This window comes from Notothenia coriiceps, unplaced genomic scaffold (genome assembly GCF_000735185.1).
Source record: "Notothenia coriiceps isolate Sejong01 unplaced genomic scaffold, NC01 NC01_scaffold00035262, whole genome shotgun sequence".
Taxonomy (NCBI): domain Eukaryota; kingdom Metazoa; phylum Chordata; class Actinopteri; order Perciformes; family Nototheniidae; genus Notothenia; species Notothenia coriiceps.
Genome location: NW_011367963.1, coordinates 83,073 through 102,672, shown reverse-complemented (window position 1 = coordinate 102,672; position 19,600 = coordinate 83,073). Strand labels below are relative to the sequence as shown.

At 40.9% G+C, this 19,600-nt stretch overlaps 1 protein-coding gene across 2 annotated transcripts; it reads right to left on the bottom strand.

Moving 5' to 3' along the window:
* Positions 1-2,062: 2,062 nt before the first annotated feature.
* synpo2a (synaptopodin 2a) lies at positions 2,063-19,589 on the bottom strand. Of its 2 annotated transcripts, XM_010791167.1 has the most exons (5): positions 19,393-19,589; positions 13,031-13,182; positions 11,074-11,831; positions 6,711-9,679; positions 2,063-3,237 (listed from the first exon to the last, which is right to left on the bottom strand). In XM_010791167.1, exons 1-5 carry the CDS (start codon positions 19,498-19,500, stop codon positions 2,641-2,643), a joined length of 4,584 nt encoding a protein of 1,527 aa, XP_010789469.1. In that variant the 5' UTR covers positions 19,501-19,589; the 3' UTR covers positions 2,063-2,640. The 2 variants fall into 2 exon arrangements, with proteins under 2 accessions (XP_010789469.1, XP_010789467.1); XM_010791165.1 differs by lacking the exon at positions 2,063-3,237 and having other exon boundaries at positions 4,873-9,679; positions 19,393-19,583.
* Positions 19,590-19,600: the final 11 nt, after the last annotated feature.

Below are 19,600 nucleotides of genomic sequence, written 5' to 3'. Positions count from 1 at the left end.
CTGCTCTCCATGTAGCTGTCTCTATGCTGCCAGTATAAGATGAGATATATCACTGGTTTCAAACAGGAGGACTTAAACGTACAAGTATTTACATTAGATCAATCTGCATTATTAGATTACATTATTTCTTGTTGGCGTGGTGTATGAAATGTCAGAAAGAGTCCATCCCATTTTCTTGAAGTCCAAGGAGATGTCTTTAAATGTACTCAGTATCTCACTTTTATATGATATACAACAGAGAGAAGCATTCTTAAAAATGTGGATGAAAATTACTTAGGTGGTGATTCTTTTTCTATTTGATCAGTTGACAAATTGTTGCAGTTATAACTTAATGGGGCACTTCTGCAGTTCATTATGCGTGTATGAAAATGCTTTAAGATCAGATTAGAAAATAAAGGTATGAATTCATGTTACGTTCATGATAAATGTTAATAAAACCATCAAAGGATTAGACATCCATCTTCTGTAAACCCAAATGATCTATCATGAACGCACGCATAACCAACGTAAACATTCGTTGATTTGTCTGAAAGTGATTATTCTAACACAACATCCAGTTTATACATAGTTGTGCTTCATATGTGGAAACAATACAAATTGTAATTATAACTATTTGCATCTAAAGAGATCAATAATCTGTTGCAATCTTGCAACATTGGAAAAGCACCTCGGGCTGAAAGCACTCTTTGAAAGCACTGACAAAGCTTTAACATCACAAATAAATCAGTTTTAGCTGCAGTTGTCTTCATCAGTGCACAGCTTAAAGTAAATATATGCAGGGCCATAGTGTGGGAACATGCCCCCCCTCAGGGCCTGCAGGGTAGTCACATACTATTAGTTTAAAATGGCATCATGTGATATAGGAGGCACACAGGCCTAATGGGGTGCACTCACTTTTTAATCCATTATAATGTTGCAATTGACCTTAGTAAATGTTATTTAAGTTGGTTAAAGAGATAAATAAAGGCAGGTAGGTTGAGCAGCAGCACCCATCGGGGGAGAGCATGAAGAAAGTTGCAACAAACTTCAGACACAACAATAACTTCTTAAAATGTGTGCACACGGTCAATCCACCACTTTAATAGTATTTTTGTATCAATTATTAGGGAGATAATGTATGTTTATCATCACTCACTGAGTCCTTATCTTGTTTGCAATGCTACAGTAGATACTCGCTGTAGTTATGTAACTGGTTGTCACCATGGGAACAACCCCCACCCCTCCTCCCCCTTACTGGATATGCAGTGACTGTTGAAGACAACACATCATACAAACAGCTTCATGGGATGGTACAGAGAGCAACAAATGGCTCGGAGCCAAAGAATGTCATGCTCGGAATAAAAAGCAAAGAGCACAAACACACTGGGCGATTGGTGAAATGGTGCGATTTGGTTGTATTTATTTTACTTTATGTGAATTCATATCAAAACAGAAATGATTACTGGTTTTGTGTTATGGCCACAATGCGTTTATCTTTGATGATTACACTGCATTGCCTCACACAACACAAAGCTGCGTGATAAACCTTATTTATGGTTATGAGATTGCTCGGTGAGAATCACATTAGGACATTATGTACACTCTTTGGAAAGTAGCTTAAAATAAAGCAACTCATTACAGATCCTAAGCAATTCACCCAGTGCCAGTAAACCCAAGATAAGTAACCCATCCCTCATAGAACGAGTTACCAAACAATCCTAGGGAAAGTTAAAAAATTCAGCTTTTCATCTTCCATGGTTTAATTAAAATTCACCTGGTAAATAAGTGAATGTATTTTAGAGCTCACACAACATGCTGAGTTATAGCACTAACCTTTCCCCAAGTTTTAAGCAAACTAATTGGATTCTGACAGTGAAATGTTTAGCCGACCTGGAAACAGCAACTCATTCTCCAATTTTATAGATTCAAAATCACCAAAAATCAGCAGGTGCCCAATCACTGCACACTAAATACTAACATCTACATAGGAAATGAGCAGAAAATCCAAAATCTCAGAACAAACTATTTAAGGGATAATCTTCACTTCAGCTTTCTGGTAGGTGGGGGTCACTGTTTTACTATCTTTCATCCTTACATATCTTCTGAAAGAAAAACTAAACATTCAATAATTATCTCCAGATAAACTCTTACTTAACAATCCATAACATCTTCCCACTTATTTTGAAATAAACATGTCCATTCAAACTCATTCTATCCAATCTAAACAACATGCTGTTACCTCATCTGATTAACCCACTTCAGAGTATTTACCAAACTACACAATTGCTACAACATAAATTATTTTTAAGTCTCAATATACTGTTAGCATAATCATCTCCTTTGCAGGAAAAGGGCAAAAAATGGGTGGAAGCATTTAAAAATGTTTCCATTTTGAGAATAAAAGTCAAAATATTGATACTAAACCTTTGAGAATAAATCAACCGAAAGCGTTTTCCCTTATGCCAGATCCTAATTATCTTCCTAACCCTCACTTTTCACATTTCATTATGGCATGCAAAATGTATTTCATACTAGATATTTAACAGAAACATCTATCCAAACGTCCACTTAATTATTTAAGAGCTCACTCTGAAACTGTTAAGATTAATTAATAAAGTAAATGCATTTAGTGAAAGTTTGGATTTTGCCCATCAAAGGATCCTACCGCTTCCAGCTCCAGATGTTGCCGGTGTACACAGACTTGTACGTTTTTTTTTCAGTGCCTCTGTTGAACATGAAGGAGGACCCCGAGGACCCCAGGGGTTCCTGAGTGACTGCCCTCTGAGGCTGCCACTGTCTAGGGAGAGACCTGTACCCAGCAGGCTCTGCAGGAACCGGGGCAGAGCTCCTTGTGAGGGACCCAAACCACGGTAGCGGGCCCCGGCTCTGAGTTCGGCTCTGGCTCTGGCTCCAGGTCTGGCTGCCGGTCCTCTGCGGGGCCTGGTATGACGAGCAGGCCTTCCACTCTGCCGGCGGCTCGGGCAGCTTCTTGCGTTGGGCTGCCAGGCGTATGTTTGTGGCCAGGCTCTGATGGAGGTTCTGGAGACAAAATGCTTCATCCACCAGGCCCAGGGGGTGCCGGGAGGCGGCCTCCCAGGGCATGATGGGTCTGCGCCCCTTCTCTAGCCAGGATGTCTGGCTTGTCGGGGGGGCGGTGGAGGCCCGAGCTTGAGGCTTTTGGGAGGCAGCAGACACTGACTGCTGGCCCATGGATGGCACTCTGGCTAGAGGGGAGAGAGAGTAGCTCCTGCCAAAAGCCTGCAAAGAACGAAGCAGACATGTTTGTTTTAATAAGGGTTCATTTATGTTTGGCTTGCAAAACGTTGGAAAATAAGTAGCCCTCAACACATTTCTGTCAGAGGCTTTCATACTCAACAGCAAAAATAAATGTCTAATTTTGTTCTCTGCTTTGTTGTTTTGTGTAAATATTAGAGCAATGTTAAGAATTGACAATAGAATGTTAAATGCTAAAGACCTAGTAAACTTGTTTTTTGAACTTGAATTGTCTATTCTACAGTAAGCCTCCACAACAGTGCTTCAGTACTTGTCCAAACAGTTGTTCTCAGAACAACCCACTGTGAGAGTGCATGCTTCCCAGAATACACCACAATCAGCTTGTTTTCATTAGAACTGCTGTGCCGTGCAACAGTACTTTGATAGTTAGTCGATGAGATTGTGAAACATATAAATGCTCAATACTAACATTTCCATTAGAGCAGAAAGCTAAGGGTCGTGTGGGGTAACAAAGCTCCTTTATTGTTTCTGACTAAACACACAGTGGTTATTAGACTATCCGAAAAGGCAGTGCTGCCATCATCTGGTGAAAGATGTGTAAGATCAGTAGACAGCCAGGGGAAATGAAAGAAGAGAATAGGGGAGAGTGCAGTCATAAAAAGAATGTAGCTGAATGAGTGCAGAGGGAATAAATGCTCTGCTGACTCCTGCTGTACTTGAGGCCTAAAGAGCCTGTGGCGGTTTTATCCTGGATTAGAGCAGACACAGGAAGCGATGGAGTAGATTAGTGGATGATCTACGGATATATTTTCATTCTACTAAAGGAAAATGATGAAACAGTGATACTGTATATTTGCCTGACATTGTTCATCACCATGCTGCCACTCTGCAGATTTTCACATAAACTATATCTCAGAAATGGAGCTGAGCATCTTAAGAGTAATATGTGGATGCAGACGCTTTTGTTTTGAGACAGGTGGTAAATAATCTCTTAATTCTAATTTATATTATGGTTTTCTTTGGGGAACCATGGTCCCCAAACCAGTTGTGGTCTTATTTTTTCTTTCATGATTATATTTATGTCTGAGACAAACATTTAGATATATATGGCAATTCTAACCTTAGAAAAGAACTGCTCTCTCTGAAAATGCATGACAGCATGGATATATATTTCAGAAGGGGCCACTCACTTGACCTCCAGAATTGTCCAATGAGGTCGCCTGCACCCATTGAAGCCAGCAGTCTAATAATATTCTTCATGAATGCATCATCAGTTAGTCATTCTGCAGGAATGTGCTTTTCAAGCATTCACCTTGGTAAGCTTTTAAAGTCGGTGATTTGGATAATGAGGTGATTCTGGAAGACGTTAACAAGCCCTACAAACTGTTTTTTATTGTTGAAAACTAATTTGACTGCTTTTGCAAAAAGATAATATAAGTGTTAGTCTAATGTGATGGTACTTGAGAAGCAACGGATTAAATGCAGCCAAATTCTTTGTCTGACAATAACTATTTATTCCTTTTTTTTAATAACTAATTATAGGTATGTATAGTGCATCAGGAGTAAGTGGTGAAATTCAGCAACATGGAAAGGAAAGAGACTAGAAATAGTTGAAAACCAAAAAGCATGCTCAAAGGACAAAAGAAAGGAAAGCCAACCAAGGATGAAATACATTTTAATGGCACTGCAGTGAATCATACAGAAAGTGCACAAAAAAGAGAAACACACAAAGGAAAAGGAAAAAGAAAATAACTTAAAAAACAAAAGCAGCAAAATACTTGTGAACATCAATGGGCTGGTTGTCTTTTTTAATAATTCTTCATTTGTGGATCATCTATCTATATTATACAAAAGCCAGAGAATATGTATGGAAGAGTGTAACTACATTTGGTAATACTATATTTCTGTTATCCAGGACGTAGGTATAGTAGCTTTCACTGGCTTAATTTGAAATGTAAGCTTACTATCTCTGGACCTCAGCACTCCTCCCATGAGGCAGTTTAAATATAGTACCTAACATGATGCAACAGCTGGGGAGAAGCTTAAAATAAAACTCACCCACTTTAGTAGACGCGACGTAAAAGCCACTAAAATGTAACATCTACCATTTGAAGTTTAGGCTAGTTACTTTATGTATTGCTGTATTCTCTCTGCTGACTTTACTTAAAACTGTGAACTCTGACATCATATCCTTCTGCTTGGTATCATTACACTTCACAGATTCATTGTGTCCTTAATAAGATTTGACACAATTAGCAATTTTCTTCTTTTCAAAAATCGAATTCCTGTTGTCACCGTCCGCTATCATTCCCTTCTGATACATTTTTTCCATTACTCCTTTCTTTCAATTCTTACTGAGCATCTTGCTCCCCTACATTCATATATTACCACCACTTTAGATCATTTGTCATAAAAGTACGTTTTAAAGTAATTTCTCTATTAACACGTAAAAATGTACCTGCTTTATAAACATGTCAAGGTCATTTTGGCTCCTTTGTGTCCGGTAAGATATACTTGCATCCCACTCTTACTTATTTGTTGTTATGTTGTGATTTGCATTAGCTTTTAAAATTGTGAAAACCACCAAGCTCTGTACTATGACAAGAGGTGGATATAAAGATCGCAAACGCAAGTTCATGTGCTCAAAATAGTCCACCTTGCAGTGGATTACAAGAGCACCAACCCTTTGACTCAAGCATGTGGTGATTGTACCAGAATCACTCTTTATCTGCTGAAGGCTTCCACACCTGAGCTGAGCTCTTTTTTGCCATGAACTTAGGTTTAGGAGCAGCTGCAGGGCCACCTAATGCAGATTCAGGCCTGGCAGCTACAGTAAAGCTAGAAACAACAAAGCTACTGGGAGGCTGCTGTTGGTAAGGTACTGAGGGCGCTGCCATGTAAGGCGGGCTGTTAGCTGGTTGGTAAGGGGCCTGCGGGGGCTGCGGGGGATGTTGGTACGGTTGGTTTGGAGACTGAGGAGCTTGGGGATGATAAGCAGGGGGGCCAGGTTGCTGATACTGTTGGTTATAAGGTTGCTGGTATGGACCAGCAGGGGGTTGTTGATAAGGGTTGGAGGGGGGATAAATATTAGCTGGGTGTTGCTGGTAGTGGCCATCATGCATCATGGGCTGCATTGGCATCCCATAGCCTTGCTGGGGGTAAAGGGTATTATATGGTCCAGTTTGCTGGACGGGGGCCATCTGATCATATCTAATTGGTTGGTTTTCGACAGGTGGGTTAGGAGGTGAACACTCTAGCTTAGCTTGAGCTGCCTTGGCAGCCTCTACTGCTGGGCCGAAAGTAAAGAGTGAGGAATCGAGTTGATAGGGTTGATGCTTCATAACATCTATTACATTGAGGGGTTTAGGGGCAGGCTTTGGTTTCCCTTGGTCTTTTTTCTTGGCTTTGATTGTAGGACTAGTGGAAGGGGGCTGCTTTGATGGGGGATTCCAAGGGGACAGAATAGGGTTGTATGATCGTGAAGGAGGAGCACGTACGCTAGATGTGTATTTCCATTCATTTGGTAAGGATGCAACTGGTGATGGTGCCCGGGTTGCCTTGTTTGCTTCCACAGTCTCAGAGTCCACAACATATTTCTCCATACGAGACTGCCTCTTAGCGAACATATCAGCTCCTTTCCCTCTGACGGCTGGCATATCACAAGATGAACCCTGGGTTGCTGGGTTTAAGACAGTCGCCATTGGGTTGATGGGAGATGAAGAATGTTGACTGATGTTGAAAGAGTGCATTCGCTGTGGTGGAGTTGGAGGGCTCCTTGCTTGTGGGAGATTGTGTGGTGGTTGCCAAGGTTTTGGTGAAGGCTGAGTGTTTACCATTGTTGTGGAAGCACTCACAGGTGTTTGCTGTGGCTGTGGTGCCCAGGCATTCACAGGTGTCTGAGGTTGAGGCCATGTATTAATCGGTGGCTGTGGTAGAGAAGAGGACTGTTGCCAGTCTGGCTGTGACGCTGGCTGTGGTGGACCTGGTTGAGCCCAAGGTGGTTGATTTTGGGGTTGAGGTTGGGTCTGATTTTGCTCTTGGGCCCAAGAATTAATGGGTGGCTGAGCGGGTTCTGTAGGGTTCTGGGCCCATGATGGTTGGGACTGAGCCTGGGCTGGTACTGGCATCCATGGATTCACGATGGCTTGAGGCTGCGCAGGAAGTTGTGATGGGGCTGCTTGGATCCAAGGTGGCTGAACTTGGGCTTGAGTTTGTGACGGAGGCCATGCATTAATTTGAGGCTGCTGTTGAGGTGGAGCTGAGACCCAAGGTGGTTGAGGCTGACATGGTGCTTGCGCCTGTGGCCATGCTGGTTGTGGTGCCTGATGCTGTGGTTGCTGAACCCATGGCTGCTGTGGCTGAGATTCAGTTTGAATCGGTTGAGCCCAAGGAGGTTGTGCTTGGGGTTTCTGCTGCGGTTGTTGCATCCATGGTGGTTGAGACTGAGAGTCTGTATGTGATGGTTGTGCCCATGGAGCCTGGGGTTGCTGCTGCTGCATTGGTTCATGGGGTTGACCCCAAGGTGGTTGTGGCTGCGGCATATTTGGCTGCTCGTGAGAGTGTGTCCAGGGGGGCTGGGCCTGAGGATGAGACGGTGGTTGCTCTTGAGGTTGGGTCCATGCTGGCTGAATTTGAGGGTTCCAATTATTTGTAGGAGGTTGAGGCTGTACTTGGGTCTGTGCAGGTAGACGTGTCACCCAAGGTAGCTGGGGTGGCGACTGACTTTGAGGTGGTACCTCGGGCTGCACTTGAGCTGGAGGCCAAGAATTGGTAGGTGGCTGTTGTTGTGCCTCTGTTTGTGCTGGAGCCCAGCAAGGAGCAAGCTCATGCTGCGGGGGACAATTCGTATGACCATTTTCCTCCTGAGCCGTCACTTGCAGAGGCTGTTGAGTTTCAGGTTCTTGTAGAGCCCATGTGGGCTGTTCCACAGTGGGATTGCTGGCAGGAGCCTCCTGAGGGGCAGGAGGGGGGGAGGGCTCAGGGGCAGGTGCAGGGGTTGGCTCTAGTTCTGGAGCAGGGGTTGTCTCTATGGTGGGGGCTAGAGCAGGTGTGAAAACACTATTTTCAGCTTGTTGAGGCATGTCCTGGTTGATCATTTCTATCTGCGGTGTCCAAGGAGGAGAGTTGGGGTCGATCACAGGCTTTGGAGCTACAGGTGGAGGAACCTTATTTTTAATTTGTTGAGATTGCAGGAAATTACAAGCCTCAGCCCCAAGGCTAAGGTAGTCTTCCTCGCCTCCTGACTCAAAACCCAACTTCCTATCCTTTCTGTTGAGGAGGTTTAGCAGTGCTGGGTTAGGCGATACTTTAGGTGCTTCCTTAAACGAGAACATAGGCTTACCAGCATTTCTTCTCCTTGCGTCGGACAACACCCCAGTCCGACTCGCAGGGGTAGCAATGCGCTCATCCCGGGAGGCTATCTGCTCTCCTTGGCTCACAGAATCTTGATTGGTCCCACTCATTGCGGGAGAATAAGGAGCAGCCGCCATGTTTTCTGCAGCGAAAGGCTTTGCAGATGGATTACTGAAAGAACTCTGGATTTCACTGTGTTGATGTTGCACTGTGCCATTGATGTTTGTAGAATAGTGCTGCATTTGCTGTTGCTGTTGATATTCTCGCTGCTGCTGATACATTTGCTGCTGTTGATTGTGCTGTTGTTCATACTGCTGCTGCTGTTCATACTGCTGCTGCTGCTGCTGCTGCTGCTGCTGCTGCTGCTGCTGCTGGTATAGTTGTTGTTGTTTTAGCTGTAGTTGTTGTTGTTGTTGTTGTTGTTGTTGTTGTAGCTGTAGTTGTTGTTGTTGGTAGTTCTGTTGTTGCTCATAGTACTGCTGCTCCTGATATTGCTGGTACTCTTGTTGTTGTTGGCTTTGTTGGTGTATATTTACATCCATATAAGCATGGCCCTCTGTTGTGGACTGCATGTAAGTGTGCTCCTCCATCTTCTTTTCAATCAACGGTACTGCTTCCACGGCTATCCCCTGGCGCCTGAGCTCATCATGTTCAGCAGAAATCTCGTCCATCCTTAAACGCCGTTGAGCAAACATTGTAGCCCCCTTGCCCTGTGTGTCAGGCAAACATTCCATCTCTGCTCCGTTTTTCAGGTTCCTTTCAATCTCCAGAAGACCCTTGTCCCAGTTGATAGTTAGCACACTTTTGCCACTTTTGGCATTAGTGACGAAGTGCTTGTCTATTTCAGAACCGTTTGGAGCCACAAGGGTAAATTCAACAGTGTGGGTTTCCTGTGTATCCTCGTCCTCTTCGTCGCTGTACTCGGGTTCGTCTTCTCCTGTGCCGTAGCTCACCAGTGTGTATTTCTTGGCCCTCTGCCGATGTTTCTTGAACATCAACACCCCCTTGTTGTTGGGGTTAGGCGGAGCAGCCGACAAAAGGAGAGCAATACGTTTACATTTGGACTTGGCTTCCTTCACCTGCTTTTCAGAAAGACTCTCGCTGCGCCTGAGCCCTGTGTAGAGAAGAAAGTTCAAGGGTTAGGGAAATCAATAAAAATGCTTTGAATCCTAACCTTTTTTTTTATAAATTGCTGCTCCTGAATGTCTGTCCGAAAAGAACATATTAGGTCATTATATAAACTCCATTACTGTTATCACTCATCTGAAGAGTAAAAATAGAGCTTGCATAAACAACATGGTGACAGATGACAAAATTAAGTTTCGAACCAAAGTTAAGCAGGTCACAAAGCAATTCGTTTCAGTGTGTAATATTAGATTGATTACATCACTCTTCTGTAAAAATACGTTTTACCAAATGTTCATATTTTAAGCAGAAGCAGATATATTAACAGACTAACAATTGATTATAAGTGCTGTAAATGAACCGTGTTATAAAATAATATAACACAACTAATCTAAGCCATTAACTCTTTCCTTTACATTTCTACCTATAGCTGTATACTGTCCTAATTTGTACAGTCAGTTTAATATAAAACATTAACCCATATAGCCATCATTAAATCCTCTGAACCATGTCTAATACCCTTATTCATTCACAGACAATGAACTACATTAAATCAGTTGCTCTTTCCCATAAAATATCCAGGAATAGGAACTGAGAAAAATTAAAGATAGCCTGCATGCAATACATTCAAGAGGAGCAGAGCGTCTTGACTTCCTTATCTGTGAGTTCACATGCTGCCAACTTAAAACCTTCTGCTCTTCTCAAAGCTGCCACACTCACAAAACAAAGCCATTCTAACCAACAACGCAAAGCTAAAATAAAATAATAAGAAGGTTTCCTTTTTCATATTCCTGCAAGACAAACCTGAAGGTGGAGGAGACAGCGGGAGTGAGCAACTGACTCACTTTTTTAGCTCAGTTAAAGCAGCCAGTTTGAGGGGATCAGGTAACGGGCCAGTGGAGCACATGCTGGTGTCTGTCAAAGAGCCCCTTCTGCAGGCATCATCAGCGTGCTCCGGTTATATTTATGTCTTCTAACCAGCGCCTCAGTATCCACATTCATCAACCGGCCTCTTCAAATGGATAGATCTTTTATAAAGTAAAGCAGCCTCTTACATGTAATCAATTCCATTGATTCTTTATATCTAGCTTTTGTTGACTGTCACCATCCTATCTGCACTGTGTCTCTGTACTATCGCCGTGATTCAGTTGTAGTTCAGGTTTAAAACACGGAAGTATCTGCTTCTGTGAAGGAATGAATGCCAACCTCCAACTGCATTAAGAGACACGCACTATTTTAAGCAGCACACACTCCCACTTGGAATGCACACATGTTGTGCACAAATGCAATTTAGTGTTGACCTATTAGCCTGCAGGCCCCTCCTTCACGAATAGTTTAGCACTCACACACAGTGAAAAAAGGGTAATACTTCCTGGTACTTACTGGCATGTTTTGCCCGATGCTTGTTGGGTTTGTCTGGATCCCCCTCAGTCTCTGAGTCCTGCTCTTCTGCTGCTGTCGCCTCTTCTGAGGGAAATGAGACAGTGAAACACCCAGGAACTCCCTCACAGGGCCCTCCTCCTTCCTCTCTTTCACTTTGGGACCCACTGACCCTAGGGCCTCCCACCCTGGAGATGCTCCTCCTTGTTCCTGATGCGCCTGGCTGCTGCACAATGACCTCCACCTGCCCCAGCATGGACGGGGAGCTGAGCACCACCCCGTACTGTCCGAGCGGCTCCCTGGCAGGCCGTGGGACATAGTGCGACGTTATGCTGGTGGTGTGGATCTCCTGGACAACCTGTCTGTTGGAGGGTTCCCCCTCTATCCCCATAGCACTCCCCAGAGAGGTGCAGCCCACGTCCTCCAAAGTTGACTCGAACAGGGACACCTGGAGCTCCACCATGTTCCCAGGGGAGAAGCATTGCCGTTCTTCATTTTCCTTGAGAATAGGACCTTTCTGATCATCAGACGAGGGAGCATGGAGCTGGGTACAAAGCAGTTGGGGACTCTTGGGAAACTCTGTGTCCCCATAGCAGGTCTCGTCCTGGGCCTCGGATATGTAGATCTCCCTCGGGCTTTGGGACCTGTGTTGTGGGGGGAAGATGTGGAGGGTGGTGCTCTCTACAGCCTCACCAGAGGAGTCCCTCTCTGCAGCGTGTGTCTCTTTTGATTCATATTCTTCTGATGGGACGATGCAGTATCTTTCAGAGGACAGGGGAGAACAGAAAGAGAGTGGTGAAACTTTTCCTTTTCCAAGTTCGTCATAAGGGGAGATGCTACAGTTGACCAGGGTAAAATGTCTAACTTTTCACTAGCTAGAAATCTCCAAATTGACCAGAGCATGTACAAAAAAAAAGTTTATGCCTGTAGTCTTTCACTTTTAATATCAATAAGAGATGTCACTTCAACTTAATTAAACAGAACTGTAGACTTTTTAACTTTTCAGATTAATACGATATATTTTCTTCCTAAGAACCATCCCATTCATTATTTCCATTTAGATTTGCCCATTAAAAGACAGGTGTGATGTCCTCATATTTACAATATCATTTGAATAAGCAATGCATAATGAGGCCCCTGAGTAATGGAGCCATTTGATTGTTGATGAAGTAAAGTTTGTCTCCCATTGATAAAGTTGTCAAAGTAATCAAGTAGATTTAATGTTCATGCAGCGAGCTAAATGAAAGGCTCCGCTCACTGAAGAGGAAAATAATCACGCTTCACCATCGCTCTGCCTAATTTCCACTTTCAAGGTCAGTAAGGAATAGCACAACAGAAACTCATTATCCCCGACATCAATTATTAAATGTACGTTGATTAGACGTCAGTGAGTGCTAATCTTCTCCAAATGGGAAAGACATATTATAATACATTTTGATAAACTGAGGTCATCCGTCTACAAGTCTACAGAGATAAGTAGTCTACTACTACTCCTACTACTAATACTACTACTACTAATACTACTACTACTACTACTACTGCTACATTCAATAATAAATGAAACTTTAACTGAGACTTTAATGTCCCTCTGCAGTTTAAATGCAGGCACATCTGCCCCTTTTGAGGACACGTCCCCCTGATAAACACTTTGTCTGAGTAATAGCTGAGCAGCTGCACGTCAATCAGACACACAAATCTGTATCACCAGCGGAAGGTCACCCTAACTGACACACATTAATTCACAAATTCACACACAGACATGATTGCACTTGCATATAGTCATTGAGCCATGCTAAAGGCCACAGGTCATAAAACAACATGCTATCTAAATGCTAATATGGAGGTGCAACAATTATGTTTGCATTGCTGCAGTCCGCATGGCTCAGTGGTCCTGATACACATATTCTGTCATGTTACTGAACTCTCTATCGTTAATCTAACAGGTGATTTGTGGCCCTACCTTTTGAGCAGCAGCTGCAGACAGTCGATGGATGTGTCGATGAATGCACAGGCTCGTAACAGAGTGAGATCAGCACACGGCTCTCCGTTCAGTGACACCACCTCGTCACCTTCACACACTCCAGCCAGGGAGGCACGACCTTCGGCTTCCACCTGGGGAGGAAAACATTTAAGTAAGAAGACAAATAGATAGAAAAACAAGCATATCACATACTGAGTCAGTGTTCATCGTCAGGACACAGGTCAAGTCTATTATAAAGTAACAGTAACCTCAGCCTATGTTGATCATAAATAAAATATTGCCAGTGGCTACTGATTTCAAAATACAGAGAATTCTGGACCAGATTCCTGTCACAAATATATTTCTATCTGGTAAGACTGTTTTCTAGGTTATAAACAAATTGTAATTTCATGTGAGCAAAGTATTCTACTTCTCAGTGAAGCATTTTAACAAACTCCACCTACAGATGTAATTCTAACAACTTCAAATTTCTTCAGTAAGGCCTTTATTTTATTTCAACATTTATGTCCTATGCATAAATAAGCCAACACGATCAAAATCATTACAAATAAAAAGCCAAAAATGTCCCTAGGGAGGCATTGTATAGTTAAGTAATTGCAACAATTTGCTAAATGCACAATGTACAATCAACGTTACCAATTTTGAGGCTGCCAAATGATAAATAAATGTAATTTTACATTGTCTTTTCATCAAGCTGCTGCATAATATTTCTAAAGGCCAGCTCTGCACAATCCTGTTTAAAGGGCAGCTCTTCATACAGTTGAAGTAATGACTGATGGTTCCCTTGTAATTGGTTCCTGCGGCCTATAAAATGCTCTGTTGATAGGAGCATTTAATAAGGAGAAATACCCCGTCAATTCTACACAAGAGAAGTTTCCTGATTTCTTGAGATTGATTACTGCATAAAAATGTTTCAACACTAGATGGTGTTTTAGCACCATCTGCATGACATCTATAATGTATTTATTTTGGATTCAACAAACCTCTCTTCCCTTCTATTCATTTTGTGCAGGTGAACAATTGTTTTTGTCAGAATAATTTGGTCGGTTCAGGAAAAATAATCTACTATTTTACTAAATTAAAATGTTAAGTAAAACCCAGTCTTTTTGCACAATCCTCTCCTTACAAATGTATTAATTTGGAGTTCCTGCCACAAGATGGCAATGCAAACAAACACAAATATGTCTTGCTGCTGGAGGAAGAGATTCCCTTTTCTAAGTGAATAAGCTTAGAAAGACTGCAGTTGGCACCGAAAACACGACACTATTTACCAAGTTGCACCAATTTCAAAGGAATCAGATTTAGAACCACATTAAAACCAATCTCATTGAAACCATTCTCTATCTGTCTGTGTTTTTTTCTTTCAATACTTGTATAAAAAGGGCATATGCAAAACCAACCAACTTTTTTTGCAGTTTGCCACCATCTACACTACCTTAAACCATGAGTCTGAGGCAATGAAACGAGCCTACCTCGCTATACATACAAAAATATTTTACGAGTGACTTTATTGAGCTGGTAAATCTGTGACTCCATCTGAGTTTTTAAGAGTTAACAGAGTGCATGCAGGCCCTATAAGGCGGCCTGTGAGCTGGTCCATTGGGACACCTCATTACAGGGAGGACGGTTTTCTGGAAGCAACCTCCAAAAAAGGAGGGGAAACATGTGTTGTTGTCTCCTCGCAACACAGAAACATGCACAGGAGTTTGTCATGTGCTGCTGGTAATGAGAAGCAGGAAAGGATAGCAAACTACTGAAGGTGTCAGGAGAGGAAAGACTACTTTTTCAAATAAAGTGATTTCCAACAAGTCCCTGATTAGCAGGATTTACCTCTGACATCATGTGGGGCCGTAATTACAACCTTATCCTGGGCTGCCAATTTTCAAATTATCTGTTTAATAGGCTTCAACACAACAGAAAATCACAGGAAATACAGGCGTGCATGATGTGTGCACATAGCTGCCGGCAGTTCCTGACCTCACAGCTTTAAGCAATTACGTTTTTACATTTGAGGAAAATATTTTCAAGCTGCCTTACAGGTAGCATTTGGGAGGACGGTTACATTTAATGTTTTATTTACTCATTGAGTTCAAGTTTTCTTTTATTACCAGACAGCCAGGCCAGTGTTAGTAAAGATTCATGCTTTTTTTTGTGTGTGTGGAGGGAAACATTTTGAAAGGCCAGAGAGTTTACTTTAGTTGTTTTAGTTTTTTATTTCTTATGGACAATGAACAAAAAAAACGTCATAAGTGATTTTTATCAGCTTTAGCCTACCCCTGCAAACCGTTATAAACTCTTTGCAAACACATAGCACAGCATTTTTCTGAATTAAATTGTTTTAGAGAGTTTATTCAAATGTTTCAGGTCTCTTTATTTAATTTTAACTTGAGCAAACACACCTTTGCCAAAACCTTTCTTAATTCAGATTTGAGGAAGGCCATTGAGAAGCCTAAATAAATATAAATATAAATTATGTTTACTTTGACAACATGAATAGGGCATCAAACTAAATGTTCATACAGGTAAACTCATTGTATTCTATTCACTCCTGAATAAACAGTGCAACAAATGTTAAGATAAATAAACTACAAAAATGGTCCATTGGGTTGGCAGAAAAATACTTTGTCACAAAGCTGAAAACAAGGCTGAATTCCAGCTGGCATAGACAGAGCGCTCTGAGCCAGGAACACTGAACTCACAAATATATCATCTCAATATAAAGCTGTTGGTCTTAATTTGTTTACATGAAGGCAAATAGAAAGAGGAGAAACTAGCACAGTCATCATCTGAGGTCAATGCTTTCTTCGGGACCAGGATGTGGATGTTTTGCTGAAAAACACAATGCCAAAAACTGCAGTGAAGCACTTTGTTTACTCGCCTCTGAACGAGGGAAGCTATGGCATTTTGCTGTTTGCTTGGCGGCTTAATAAGGTTCCTCTGATGTTCTATAAGGACAAATCTGCAGCAAGAGGAGCCCTCTCTTCTCTGTGTGTGAAGGGTGAGATAACCCGGGCAGAGGGAGACCACTTTTATTACAAGATACTAGGAACAATAATAGTAAGTAATTGAGTAATTTGAATCAGTTTTAACTAGAGCTGCGAAAAGTGTATTGCGTCCTTTATATATAATCTTCTATTTTTGTTATAGATAAATGATTAAAAGTCATTTTTCATGCAAATGTCTTTAAATGCTGTTTTTAAAATCAGAATACTTTCTTCCCCAATTACTCTTTTTTAATCGTGTATTTTTGCTGGATAGAATTTAGTTGGCTTGTTTTAGAATATAAAACAACATAACCAGATCAAATTGATTACAGATTAAATATTTAATTTAAGTTTAAGTTAAATATGCACTAAAAGAATTGTTAAATAAAAAACAAATTGTAAATTTGTATTTTTATTAGATGTTAAGTGAAATGCGCAAATAACAATATACAGCCTCTCAATCATGGAGATTTGCCTTTTTCTCTGTTTCATATCATAATAGAGTAAATATCTATATGTTTTTGACTGACAAAACAAGAAATTTAGACACATCACTTTGAGAAAATAAAGTAATGTTGAAGTTAATTAATAATGAGAATAAGGTTAGTCTCTGCCCTAGTATACCTTCTGAGAAGTCTCAGACTTGCATTACTTTTTCTTTATTCACTGGCCTTAACTGATTTGATGCATGTTGACATTCCACATCCCAAGAAGGCATACCTCAGTAATTGGAGGCCAAAATGTATCCTGTTGGTAGGATTTAAGAGATATCTGTTTCTTATTAAAACAGATTACATCCAAAACTTTCACTTTTGCTGAGACAACTAAAACAAGCGTTACACTGTACATCAGCTGTAAATATTTCCATGTTTTTCTGAAGGGGCATTGGTCATTGGTCTTGCATTGTGTAGTTTCTGCAGCTTTAAAAAATAAAGTGACCTCATCCACTTAGTACTGAGGCCAGGACTCCAAAGAAGAAGAAAAATAGTGGCTCCCTTATATGGAGAGAAGCTTTAAGGAGTGGATACCCTGTGCCCTTACACTGCACAGTCTGAACATTCACTTTCTCTCAGAAAACAACACAGTTACACTCAACTGAAGCTTTAGAAAACACAGGAGAGCCTGCAGCTAAAGAAAATCTGTCAGGATGTTGGTATGTTTGCTTTTTTGACTTTAAACTAACAGACTTTCTTGATTCCTAACAGGAAGAGTTTGGAGATATGTTCAGAGTTATGCCTTCGAGATGACGTGGATTAAACCCCTGATTCCAAACACTGATGCATCATATAGCTACTTTACTTTAAAAGGTCATCACATATGCAGTGTATTCAAGACACTCTTAAAACATCAGTATTATGTCCAAAAATAGAAAATAGTCAAGTTTTAAGAAAAAAATAACACTGAAACAATAGAAGTTGGGGGGAATTCACCGATATGGGAACAGACTTTTACTGTTGTTTTGCCAAATAATCATCACTTGTGCATCTAATTTGTTATAATATGTTTAGAGAATATGTAGATAGAAAAGTGTCTTGAAAGCTTGCTTTGAAACTCAAAGGACTCATTGCTGTGATAGAAAGATATTCAATGTTGTGGTTCTGTCTTTTTGTCATTTTGTTAATAAAGTTCAATACAACTTTTGGAAATAGAGACTAACATCACATACAACTAACATTTATCATCTGTTTTTATTGTGAAATAATCTACTCACTTAATGCCAGAATCAATTACATGTTCTGTAATGTGTTTTAGCTACTTTGAAGCGTCAGGGGATGTGTGTCCACTTACTCAGTTAGAAAGGACTATTTCATGCCAACAAATGTTGAAATACTATCTATATTCATACAAAAATGTCAGTAAATGTCAGTTAGAGTGTGTCCTGAGAAGGATCTATGGAAGCTTTCAGCGGGCTCTCTGCTCAAGGAGCTTTGATGTCGCAGGAATGCAGCATAAGAAAAACATTTACACGTCCAGAACACAGAACAGGTTGACGAGCGATCTGTACAGCGTGAGCACTCCTGGACATGCATGGTATACCATATATAGAGATAAAGGCACCTATACCTATGTTAATGCACATTTACATCATAGCCTGATATATCAAAGCATCATCTGTCTTTATTTCTGCATTAAACATTTTTATATAAGGAGAGCACATTAAAACTTTTGAATGTAACCTAATGTATTGGGAGTTTTTATCGTCTATACATTTACACAAATGCAATATATTCTGCAAAAATAATTAATATATTATCATGGAAGATATGTAGGCCAGAAGATAAGCAGACTACAGAATATTAAATGATTGAGGGCTATCCAAAAATGAATTATGTCGACTAAAACAGAAATGTATAATGAACAGATCTTTTCAATTGAGTTTCTCCACAAAGAACTATACATATTGTGTTTTGCAGAGATGTACCAATACGTTTTGTAGAAATAAGTCATTCAACATGAAAAAAAGCATTGATTAATTATTCAACAACTAAACAAATCATAGAGCTAAGCCACCAATTAGTTGACTAATTGACTAAGAGGAAGTAGACATATGAATTCAGTTCAAAAAGCAAATAAGACTCAACAGTGTGTGTCAAAAGGACTGCCTTACAGCTTACAGTTAGAACTGAATTACAGCCTATTATTAGGTTGTGAACAGTTACAAAATATGTGAATAGAATGAAAAATGTACTCGCAAGTTCTGTTTAAATAGAATAATGCCATTATAAAAACATTTCAATTTATATGCATTTATATAATGCATAATAAGAAAATGAGATACTTTACAGCTACTTATAGGTTTATTATGCTACCACAATATCATTTATTCAAAGCAGCGTAGTTATAAAATAATCTATAATTTGCCTAACCTCCTTTCTGACCTTATTTTAATTCTCTTTTAAAGTGACATCAGCTGAGTTTTATCTGACTTTTGCTTTGTTTGTTTTCATTTCTGCATTATGCACACACTCCTCACTCTTCAGGTTTGGCTGAATAATGTTTTTCTTTCTTGCAAAGTCTGTGTGAGTGATAACAGATCATTCTGCCCTCAGCTTCACACTCTCTCTTGGCCTTGACCATATAAGGGTCCAGAGGAATCTCTCACCAAAACACAGCCAACGCTCACAAGAATGCAGCGACACACACACTGCTCCGAATAAAAAGTTACGAAAAGTAACATTTATCTGTGAACTACTCAACATCAAAACCATATGATACTTGTATCCAAACTAAATACTATACTCTACAATGTTTAGGATATTTCCCACACAAATACCAAAGCATTTACAGGGAGAAGAAATTACTTATCAATACCAAAAGTCTGTTAAAATCCTGAAAGATGGGTAAATGGATAGATACCTGGGAGATTAGGAAGGGTCTGTAGGTGTCCCCCTCTCCCTCCCTCAGGGTGAAGCCCCAGGGTGCACCCCCCCGCAGAGTCACGCAGATGTAGTCCCCGGTGCCCATGCTGCACACAGCTCTTCAGCCGAACCTCCACCGAGAGATCATGGAGCTGTCAGCCGGACCAGCAGCACTTTGCAGAACCTCCTCCAGCACACAGCTGTAT